Source organism: Scardinius erythrophthalmus, assembly GCF_964197995.2.
Source record: "Scardinius erythrophthalmus genome assembly, chromosome: 24".
Lineage (NCBI taxonomy): Eukaryota > Metazoa > Chordata > Actinopteri > Cypriniformes > Leuciscidae > Scardinius > Scardinius erythrophthalmus.
Window position 1 is genome coordinate 197613 of NC_138244.1, and position 12776 is coordinate 210388.

Here is a 12776-nt window from a genome sequence, read left to right on the forward strand (position 1 = left end):
ATGACTTGAATGACTTGAGTGTTAATCACATCATGTTTTCAAGTTTGAATATAAAATATATAAATTATTTTAAAAAATAAAGTTGATTACCCAGCTGGAGCGCAGGCTGAGAATAGCGTTGTCATGACTGGATCACGACACTATCATCAGTCGCGCCCTCTCGTACCTCGCACACCACGCCCACTCAGATCAGATATCACATCAACATGTCAGCCGGAGGGGTACTGACTCCGAGGGTCATCGCTTTCGGCTTCAAGAATTATTCACAAGATGGCAAAAGATGAACAGCGCTTTGCAAGACATGCAACATTAACATCGCGGATAGCCAGACAGAGCTGCCAACTCACGCATTCACCGTGAGACACACGCGACACTTTTCACATGCTCTCACGTCGCCACACGTTCATTTTCTCACGCACAGAAAAATCGCGACGCAAGAGGAGGTTACATATGATATAAAAAAAATCTCAGCTCTCAGATTATGTCACTTTTATTACGAAATTCAAACAATAAATACCGTTTTGGCGCTTGTAAATGTGACGCGACAGACCCCTAGCGGCAGGTGAACCGATCATCTCTAAAAATAAACACGAATGAACAATGTTGAAAGATACAGTAGGCCTACAACTTACCGAAATGTATATTCCTCATACATAATATCGACCAATCAATCAAACAAATGGTTTAATAAAACAGCTGGAGAACAATTATGTCACATAACATTTACCCCAGGAAAGCCATTTGATGACCATAATATGGCTATAGCACGTTAGTTGGCTAGAAAAAAGTATTTTGCTAAATATGTGTACTATTACATATTTATTATATTTTTACTTATCATTAAATAAAGTTGTTATTATAATAAAAAACGCATTATCTCTCTCTGTATATTTACAGCATTAGGTGAGTTGTTTTTTTCTTGAGAAAAATTAATGCCTATCTTGTGTAGCCTACCTAATATTTATCCAAATGAGTCAATATTAAATCAGATTACAATAATTGAATTGAAATAATAAAAAAGCGTAGCTTACCAGAAATTGTACCATGTAAACATTGTAACATGTTGTCACTAAACCGAATACAATTCAGTTTAGTTACTAAAATGTTTTGACAATCACAATACACTTATTGTAAACACAGTTTACATACAACATTAAACTTTGTTACATTTTAAACACTGTTGGCAGAAGTGAAAAATAAATAATTTTATGAAGTAACAATTTTGTTTGATTCCATGATGTATTTTACTGAACATGAGTATTTACAATGCAACTCCAAATTATTGTAATTTATTGACAGTTACCCATATCTGGTCTTTACACTTTATTAAGATCAGATTCTGCAGGTAAAATTACAATAATAATGTGACTTGACTTGGACTTGACTTGACCTACTACAGGACTTGACTTGACTTGACTTGACATAGCCTGTGACTTGACTTGACTTGACTTGCCCAAGAAAAAAATACTTGGGACTTACTTGAGACTTGAAGGTTAAGACTTGAGACTTACTTGAGACTTGCACATGTGTGACTTGGTCCCATCTCTGCCGTTTACCAAGGGACAGAGAGCTGAGGCAGAATACAGGAACGCAAGAAGTGTTAGCATCCAGCGAGTGTAGGAAGCGCTGTCTGACGGGATTGCATGAGTGTGTTTAAGATCCGGATTGTCCTGTCCTGCAGAGTAAGGATCTGCGGAGCCGCGTGTCGCAGCTGGAGGGATCTCAGCGCTCCGGGACCGACGCCACCATCTCCAAACTCCAGCTCCGGGTCCACGAGCTGGAGGAGAGGCTGCTGGGAGAGGAGAAGTGAGGACACACACCACACAGATCTCACTGAGTGTGTCTGCTGCTGGTCTGATGTGTGTTTCTCTCAGAGAGAACGGAGAACTGCAGCAGCAGAACCGCAGACTGGAGCGACACATGAAGGAGCTGACCCTACACCTGGAGGAGGAGCGGCTGGAGCTGCAGGACCAGAGAGATCAGGTGACCCAGAGATCAGGTGACCCAGAGATCAGGTGACCCGAGAGATCAGGTGACCCCAGAGATCAGGTGACCCAGAGATCAGGTGACCCAGAGATCAGGTGACCCAGAGATCAGGTGACCCGAGAGATCAGGTGACCCCAGAGATCAGGTGACCTCAGAGATCAGGTGACCAGAGAGATCAGGCGACCCAGAGATCAGCTGACCCAGAGATCAGGTGACCCAGAGATCAGGTGACCCAGAGATCAGGTGACCAGAGAGATCAGCTGACCCAGAGATCAGGTGACCTCAGAGATCAGGTGACCAGAGAGATCAGCTGACCCAGAGATCAGGCGACCCAGAGATCAGCTGACCCAGAGATCAGGTGACCCCAGAGATCAGCTGACCCTGAGATCAGGTGACCAGAGAGATCAGCTGACCCAGAGATCAGGCGACCCAGAGATCAGCTGACCCAGAGATCAGGTGACCCCAGAGATCAGCTGACCCAGAGATCAGGTGACCCGAGAGATCAGGTGACCAGAGAGATCAGGTGACCTCAGAGATCAGGTGACCAGAGAGATCAGGCGACCCAGAGATCAGCTGACCCAGAGATCAGGTGACCCAGAGATCAGGTGACCAGAGAGATCAGGTGACCCGAGAGATCAGGTGACCCAGAGAGATCAGGTGACCAGAGAGATCAGGCGACCCAGAGATCAGGTGACCCGAGAGATCAGGTGACCTCAGAGATCAGGTGACCAGAGAGATCAGGCGACCCAGAGATCAGCTGACCCAGAGATCAGGCGACCCAGAGATCAGGTGACCCAGAGATCAGGTGACCCAGAGATCAGGTGACCCAGAGATCAGGTGACCAGAGAGATCAGCTGACCCAGAGATCAGGTGACCTCAGAGATCAGGTGACCAGAGAGATCAGCTGACCCAGAGATCAGGCGACCCAGAGATCAGCTGACCCAGAGATCAGGTGACCCCAGAGATCAGGTGACCCAAAGATCAGGTGACCAGAGAGATCAGCTGACCCAGAGATCAGGTGACCCAGAGATCAGGTGACCCGAGAGATCAGGTGACCAGAGAGATCAGGCGACCCAGAGATCAGGTGACCCGAGAGATCAGGTGACCTCAGAGATCAGGTGACCAGAGAGATCAGGTGACCTCAGAGATCAGGTGACCCAGAGATCAGGTGACCCGAGAGATCAGGTGACCTCAGAGATCAGGTAACCAGAGAGATCAGGTGACCAGAGAGATCAGGTGACCTCAGAGATCAGGCGACCCAGAGATCAGCTGACCCAGAGATCAGGTGACCCAGAGATCAGGTGACCCAGAGATCAGGTGACCAGAGAGATCAGCTGACCCAGAGATCAGGTGACCTCAGAGATCAGGTGACCAGAGAGATCAGCTGACCCAGAGATCAGGCGACCCAGAGATCAGCTGACCCAGAGATCAGGTGACCCCAGAGATCAGGTGACCCAAAGATCAGGTGACCAGAGAGATCAGCTGACCCAGAGATCAGGTGACCCAGAGATCAGCTGACCCAGAGATCAGGTGACCCAGAGATCAGGTGACCCCAGAGATCAGGCATTAATATGTCTTGTGTTAATTTAAAGAGTGACATTACTAACACACACTCACTGCACACACACTCACTGCACACGTGTGTGTTTACAGCTGGCACTGCGCCTGAGAACACTGAAGCGTCAGCTGGACGAGGCCGAGGAGGAGATGGAGAGGCTGGAGAACAGCAAGAAGAAGCTGCAGAGAGACCTGGAGGAGCAGCAGGAGCAGAACGAGCAGCTGCACACCGAGCTCTGTGGACTCAGGTGAGTCACACACACACACACACACACACACACACACACAGTCACTCACACTTACACACACACACACTCAGTCACACACAAGTCAAGTCGTGTCTAGGCGCAGGTGCACCCTCTGATCTGGATACGGCCCGAATCCGGCTGATTACTGTAAACCTCGGAATAAACAGAAAGGCTAACATTAGCGGAGATGCTAGTCTTCTAATGATGTAACGAGTGCATCGGGAAATGTTCCCGGCTGACCTAAGTTATGCAGCCTAACAATCTTTAACTGATTTGAATAATAGGAATATATAATGTATTATGTGAAAGCTAGGTCAAAGAGATGTGTCTTTAGTCTAGCTTTGAACTGACAGAGTGTCTGCTTCCCGGACAATGGTAGGAAGACTGTTCCAGAGTTAGGGTGCTAAATAGGAGAAGGATCTCCCGCTAGCAGTGGATTTAGATATTCTAGGTATTATCAACTGGCCGGAATTTTGAGATCGCAATAGACGTGAAGGAGTATAATGCGTTAAGAGCTTGCTCAAACACACACACACACACACACACACACAAACTCACACTTACACACACACACACACACACACACACACACACACACACACACACACACACACACACACACACACACACACACACACACACACACACTCACTCACACACACACAAGGACTGACCTCTGACCTATGTTTGCAGGCGCAACAACAGACCCAATAAACTACAGATTACAGCTGATGATGAAGATGATGAAGATGAAAATGAGACTGAAGCAACACTAGATGCAAATTAACTGTTTATTAATCATTCACGTGTATCTCCTGCCACATTTCTATTATACTTATCGTTTAACAAAGTTAATTCATGAATTCACTCACAGTCCTCATCATTCTGTGTGATCAGAAATTACTGACAGATAAATATGGTTCATATGTTTTAATAAAGCATATTCTGATTCAGATATCACACTACCTCTCTGTCCCATCAGACGGTGCTTTACCAAGGTAGGGTCAGGGTGAGGGTCATGGTAGGGTCAGGGTGAGGGTCATGGTAGGGTCAGGGTGAGGGTCATGGTAGGGTCAGGGTGAGGGTCATGGTAGGGTCAGGGTGAGGGTCATGGTAGGGTCAGGGTGAGGGTCATGGTAGGGTCAGGGTGAGGGTCATGGTAGGGTCATGGTGAGGGTGAGGGTCATGGCAGGGTCAGGGTCAGGGTGAGGAACAATGTACAAAGGTTTAGGGTCGGTACGATTTTTAATGTTTCTAAAAGAGTCTCTTCTGCTCATTTATTTTGATCAAAAATACAGTAAAACAGTGAAATATTATTCCAGTGTAAATCAGCTGTTCTCTATGTGAATATACAGTAAAGTGTAATTTATTCCTGTGATCAAAGCTGAATGTTCAGCATCATTACTCCAGTCTTCAGTGTCACATGATCCTCCAGAAATCACTCTAATATGAGGATGCTCAAGAAACATTATTTATGATTATTATCAGTGTTGAACACAGTTGAGCTGCTTCAGATTTCTGTGGAAACGGATACATTTTATTCTAGGATTCTTTGATGAATAGAAAGTTCAAAAGAAGAGCATTTATTTGAAATAGAATCTTTTGTAACATTATAAATCTTTACTGTAGCTTTTGTTTCAGTTTAATGCCTCAGTGATTAATAAAAGTATGAATAAATGAAGTGATGTTTGCGGTGGATGTAGTGCATGTTTAGCTCAGATTGAGCTGCTCTTCTATAATGAGGCGGATCAATAGATGTGTGTGTGTGTTCGGACCGTCCCATCAGAGGCTTTAATGCAGCGGCGCGTCGAGTGTGTGTTCAGTCACATCAGACACACACACACACGCGATCATGAAGCATCACTGCGCCATCAAACACAGCATCTTCAAAGAGTTCCTGGCCGAGTTCCTCGGGACCTTCGTGCTGGTGGTGAGTCTCCGCTCGTTCTGCAGACAGAACTTTATTAAACACAGACTGACAGAAGTATTTAACTAATAATTATCTACTGATATCTGATTATGTATTGATGTTGTATGGTTTCTGATAATATTGTCCCTGTGGTGTGTGTGTGTGTGTGTCAGTTGTTCGGCTGCGGGTCGGTGGCCCAGACGGTGTTGAGCAGAAACACTCTCGGCGAGCCGCTGACGGTCCACATCGGCTTCAGCACTGGACTCATGATGGGTGTCTACGTGTCCGGCGGCGTGTCGGGTAAATCACACACATACACACAACCTCACGCCAAACACACAGCAGCTTCCACAGGTTAGATAACATCTCACACACACACACACACACACACACACACACACATACAAACATGATGCTCTTCCTCAGTGCTTCTGTCTCGTTTTCCAGCACAAATATCTAAACATTCTTAAATCAATTTACATTTACTGGAGAAGAACAATGGCTGAAGATATTAAGTCTTGTGCTTAAAACAAGAACAAATATCTGCCAATGGAGTCAGTTATAATGTTTAGAGGTTTCTGCTGAGAAATAGGAACACGTTTGCAGTGTATGATGTCGTGGGGTTGTTGTCATGGACACACACGTGAGCCGGAATAACACCATCTGATCATTGGATTTCCCAGAACGGATCTATAAATCCTGTTGGTCCACATGAGTTGACGGTTGTTTGGTTCTGTTTGTGTCTAGATGAATCTCTGTCAGGTGAGACGACTGTGATGTTTCTCTGTGATTGACACATTGATTTGATCTGCCAGGCTTGAATAAACGTTCCTCTCGGCTGCTTTTGAGGTCATACAGCGCCTGGAGCATCAGGGCGCATTCATTGATCTTACTGAGTGTGTGTGTGTGTGTGTGTGTGTGTGTGTGTGTGTAACAGGAAAATTATGTATTTCGGCTGTTGTTCAGCTGAAGTCAGTTCAGTGTTGATTCAGTTTCGTTGTAAAGATCATCAATTATTAAATTATTTATTTATATAGTTTATTATATAGTTTATTTAATCTATAGAGCAGTTCTGCAAAAAATGATGTCATTGTCAGCTCAGTTCAGTTCTCATCCAGTCAGATCAATAATATTATTGAATATTAAGTGTTATTGAAGCTAGAGGCGACAGTGACTGGATGGAGAAAGAACCTTGGGAGATACCAGGCTCAGTCGCTCAGCCCAGGCAGCAACATAGTGTCGACCCAGATCCGGCGGACTGCGGTAAACCTCGGGATAAACAAAGACACTAATATTAGCGTAGATGCCATCCCTCTTATGATGTAACGAGTACATCAGGATTTATGGGAAGTGTTCCCGGTTCCGGCTGACCTAATCTATGCAGCCTAACATTGAACTATAGAAGTCTATAATGTATTATGTGAAAGCTAGGTCAAAGAGATGTGTCTTTAGTCTGGCTTTGAACTGACAGTGTGTCTGCTTCCCGGACAATGTTAGGAAGACTGTTCCAGAGTTTTGGTGCTAAATAGGAGAAGGATCTGCCGCCAGCAGTCGACTTTGATATTCTAGGTATTATCAACTGGCCGGAGTTTTGAGATTGCAATAGACGTGACGGACTATAATGCGTTAAGAGCTCGCTCAAGTACTGCGGAGCTAACCCATTTAGTGCTTTGTAAGTAATCAGCAATATTTTAAAATGTTTATGATGTTTAATAGGGAGCCAGTGCAGTGTTGACAGAACCGGGCTAATATGGTCATACTTCCTGGTTCTGGTAAGAACTCGAGCTGCTGCGTTTTGGACCAGCTGTAGTTTGTTTATTAAGCGTGCAGGACAACCACCCAGTAGAGCATTACAGTAATCTAGCCTTGAGGTCATGAACGCATGAACTAACTGTTCCGCATTTGTCAATGAGAGCATATGGCGTAATTTAGATATATTTTTAAGATGGAAAAATGCGGTTTTACAGATACTGGACACGTGACTATCAAATGAAAGATTGGTATCAAAGAGCACACACACACACACACACACACACACACACACACACAGGTTCCTAATCGACGGCGAAGACTTGACAGAGCAGCCATCGAGTGTTAGACAGTATTCTAGATTATTACGTGAGGAAGTTTTAGGTCTAATAATTAGAATCTCTGTTTTTTCAGAGTTTAGTAGGAAATTACGAGTCATCCAATTTTTTTATATCAGCTGTGCATTCTGTTAATTTAGTGAATTGGTAAGTTTCGTCTGGGAGTGAAGAAATATAGAGCTGAGTATCATCGGCATAACAGTGAAAGCTAATGCCATGCTTCCTAATGATATCTCATAATGGTAGCATGTACAGAGTGTGTGTGTGTGTGTGTGTGTGTGTGTGTGTGTGTGTGTGAGGGTAGCATGTACAGAGTGTGTGTGTGTGTGTGTGTGTGTGTGTGTGTGTGTGTGTGTGTGTGTGTGTGTGTGTGTGTGTGTGTGAGGGTAGCATGTACAGAGTGTGTGTGTGTGTGTGTGTGTGTGTGTGTGTGTGTGTGTGTGTGTGTGTGTGTGTGTGTGAGGGTAGCATGTACAGAGTGAACAGCAGCGGTCCTAGTACTGAGCCTTGTGGTACGCCATACTGAACTTGTGATCGATGAGACATCTCATCATTTACTGCTACAAACTGATAACGGTCAGATAAGATTTAATAACATAATGTTCTAGTCTATTTAAAAGAATGTTGTGGTCGATGGTGTCAAATGCAGCACTAAGATCGAGTAACACTAATAGAGAGACACAACCACGATCGGATGATAAGAGCAAATCATTTGTGACTCTAACGAGAGCTGTTTCGGTACTATGGTACGGTCTAAATCCGGACTGGAAATCCTCAGATATCATTTCTTTCTAGAAAGGAACACAGTTGTGAGGATACTGCCTTTTCTAATATCTTTGACAGAAAAGGTAGATTCGAGATCGGCCTGTAATTGACTAATTCTGAAGGATCAAGTTGCGTTTTTTTAACAAGCGGTTTAATCATAGCCAGCTTAAAGGTTTTTGGTACGTATCCTAGAGACAAAGACGAATTAATGTATTTAAGAAGAGGATCTATGACCTCTGGGAGCATCTCTTTCAGTAGCTTAGTCGGTATAGGGTCTAATGTGTGTGTGTGTGTGTGTGTGTGTGTGTGTGTGTGTGTGTGTATAGCAGATGGACATACACTGTAGACATCATGTCTTTCTTTTTACCATCCGTGTTGTTATGGTGGATGTCAATATGAAAGGTACAAACAGACTTTAGTATCAAGCACTTACAAACAACACGCCTTGTTAATTCAGAAAAGATGGCTGATGGATTTACCCATATGTTTTTAGTAAATATGTTTAGATTTTTGCTGTATTTTGACAGAAGTATTCTGTATTTCACAGTGTGAGCTATTAATGTTTGTTGTGTCAGGCGGTCACCTCAACCCGGCCGTGTCTCTGGCGATGGTGATTCTAGGGAAGCTGAAGATCTGGAAGTTTCCCATCTATGTGGCGGCGCAGATGCTCGGGGCGTTCGCCGGGGCCGCCGCAGTGTTCGGACTGTATTACGGTGAGTTTGGTGGAATCCAGCGGTTCCCCGTGTGTTTCGGATCTGATTAATGCGTGTGTGTTTGCGTGTTCAGATGCCTTCATGGAGTTCACCAGCGGGATCCTCTCGGTGACGGGGATCAACGCCACAGGACACATCTTCGCCTCGTATCCGGGGAGACACCTGACCGTCCTGGGGGGATTCGTGGATCAGGTCAGTCTGAACCCAGTCCGGGTCTGAATCAACACATTCAGTGAGTGTTTGACGGCACCGACTGACCGCAGTAACCCAGACCTGACTAAAGCTCATCAGCTCAACGTTTCTAACCAAAAACACAACAGTCCGGTTTGAACCGGTGACCTGATTCAGATCCTTCTAATTAACAAGTGTTTGGTAAACTCGTCTCCGGCTGGCGTGACTGACCTGAGCTCCGTCTGTCAGGTGGTGGGAACGGGAATGCTGGTTCTCTGTATTCTGGCCATCGTGGACGGGAGGAACATCGGCGCCCCTAGAGGCGTGGAGCCGCTGGCCGTGGGCCTGATCCTGCTGGGCATCAGTGTGTCGATGGGCCTGAACTGCGGATACCCCCTGAACCCCGCGCGAGACCTCGGCCCCAGACTCTTCACTGCAGTGGCCGGGTGGGGGATGGAGGTGTTCAGGTGTGGAACTGCACACACACTTCTGAGGGACTTTACACAGACTGGACACACAGACTGGATACACACAGACTGGATACACACAGACTGGACACACAGACTGGTTACACACTGGTTACACACAGACTGGACACACAGACTGGTTACACACTGGTTACACACAGACTGGATACACACAGACTGGTTACACACAGACTGGTTACACAGACTGGTTACACACTGGTTACACACTGGTTACACACAGACTGCATACACAGACTGGATACACACAGACTGGTTACACACAGACTGGATACACACAGACTGGTTACACACACACTGGTTACACACAGACTGGTTACACACTGGTTACACACAGACTGGATACACACAGACTGGATACACACAGACTGGATACACACAGACTGGTTACACACAGAGGGATAAACACAGACTGGTTACACAGACTGGTTACACACTGGTTACACACTGGTTACACACAGACTGCATACACAGACTGGTTACACACAGACTGGTTACACACAGACTGGATACACACAGACTGGTTACACACACACTGGTTACACACAGACTGGTTACACACTGGTTACACACTGGTTACACACAGACTGGATACACACAGACTGGATACACACAGACTGGATACACACAGACTGGTTACACACAGACTGGTTACACACAGACTGGTTACACACAGACTGGTTACACAGACTGGTTACACACAGACTGGATACACACAGACTGGATACACACAGACTGGATACACACAGACTGGTTACACACACACTGGTTACACACAGACTGGTTACACACTGGTTACACACAGACTGGATACACACAGATTGGTTACACACAGACTGGTTACACAGACTGGTTACACACAGACTGGATACACACAGACTGGTTACACACACACTGGTTACACACAGACTGGTTACACACTGGTTACACACAGACTGGATACACACAGATTGGTTACACACAGACTGGTTACACAGACTGGTTACACACACACTGGTTACACACAGACTGGTTACACACTGGTTACACACAGACTGGTTACACACACACTGGTTACACACAGACTGGTTACACACTGGTTACACACAGACTGGTTACACACTGGTTACACACAGACTGGATACACACAGATTGGTTACACACAGACTGGTTACACAGACTGGTTACACACAGACTGGATACACACAGACTGGTTACACACACACACACACTGGTTACACACAGACTGGTTACACACTGGTTACACACAGACTGGTTACACACAGACTGGTTACACACAGACTGGTTACACAGACTGGTTACACACAGAATGGATACACACACAGACTGGTTACACACTGGTTACACACTGGTTACACACAGACTGCATACACAGACTGGATACACACAGACTGGTTACACAAAGACTGGTTACACAGACTGGTTACACACAGACTGCATACACAGACTGGATACACACAGACTGGTTACACACAGACTGGTTACACAGACTGGTTACACACAGACTGGTTACACACAGACTGGATACACACAGACTGGTTACACACAGACTGGTTACACACAGACTGGTTTCACACAGACTGGTTACACACAGACTGGTTTCACACAGACTGGTTACACAGACTGGTTTCACACTGGTTACACACTGGTTACACACTGGTTACACACAGACTGCATACACAGACTGGTTACACACAGACTGGTTACACACAGACTGGATACACACAGACTGGTTACACACAGACTGGTTACACACAGACTGGTTACACACAGACTGGTTACACACAGACTGGATACACACAGACTGGTTACACACAGACTGGTTACACAGACTGGTTACACACAGACTGGATACACACAGACTGGTTACACACAGACTGGTTACACACAGACTGGTTACACAGACTGGTTACACACAGACTGGATACACACAGACTGGTTACACACAGACTGGTTACACACAGACTGGTTACACACTGGTTACACACTGGTTACACACAGACTGCATACACAGACTAGATCCACACAGACTGGTTACACACTGGTTACACACAGACTGGATACACACAGACTGGTTACACACTGGTTACACACTGGTTACACACAGACTGCATACACAGACTAGATCCACACAGACTGGTTACACACAGACTGGTTACACACAGACTGGTTACACAGACTGGATACACACAGACTGGATACACACAGACTGGTTACACACAGACTGGTTACACACAGACTGGATACACACAGACTGGTTACACACAGACTGGTTACACACAGACTGGTTTCACACAGACTGGTTACACAGACTGGTTTCACACAGACTGGTTACACAGACTGGTTACACACTGGTTACACACAGACTGGTTACACACTGGTTACACACTGGTTACACACAGACTGCATACACAGACTGGATACACACAGACTGGTTACACACAGACTGGTTACACACAGACTGCATACACAGACTGGTTACACACAGACTGGATACACACAGACTTCATACACAGACTGGTTACACACAGACTGGTTACACACAGACTGCATACACAGACTGGTTACACACAGACTGGATACACACAGACTGCATACACAGACTGGTTACACACAGACTGGTTACACAGACTGGTTACACACAGACTGGTTACACACAGACTGGATACACACAGACTGGTTACACAGACTGGTTACACACAGACTGGTTACACACAGACTGGATACACACAGACTGGTTACACACAGACTGGTTACACAGACTGGTTACACACAGACTGGTTACACACAGACTGGATACACACAGACTGCATACACAGACTGGTTACACACAGACTGGTTACACAGACTGGTTA

General features: G+C 45.6%; 2 protein-coding genes across 2 annotated transcripts in view; both read left to right on the plus strand.

The window, feature by feature from the left end:
• Positions 1-4747, plus strand: part of LOC308684523 (cingulin-like protein 1) — a 40332-nt gene extending 35585 nt beyond the window's left edge. The window contains exons 15-18 of the mRNA XM_081355775.1: positions 1682-1806; positions 1875-1983; positions 3640-3791; positions 4485-4747. Of these exons, the coding sequence (XP_081211901.1) occupies positions 1682-1806; positions 1875-1983; positions 3640-3791; positions 4485-4578 (480 nt within the window). The 3' untranslated portion in view covers positions 4579-4747. The remainder of the gene's footprint in view (positions 1-1681; positions 1807-1874; positions 1984-3639; positions 3792-4484) is intronic.
• An 896-nt stretch (positions 4748-5643) lies between these two features.
• aqp9a (aquaporin 9a) overlaps positions 5644-12776 on the plus strand; it is a gene marked incomplete at both ends in the record, with an annotated part of 9024 nt that continues 1891 nt past the window's right edge. The window contains 5 exons of the mRNA XM_081355956.1: positions 5644-5721; positions 5874-6000; positions 9128-9265; positions 9339-9457; positions 9686-9903. Coding sequence (XP_081212082.1) covers positions 5644-5721; positions 5874-6000; positions 9128-9265; positions 9339-9457; positions 9686-9903 — 680 coding nt within the window. The remainder of the gene's footprint in view (positions 5722-5873; positions 6001-9127; positions 9266-9338; positions 9458-9685; positions 9904-12776) is intronic.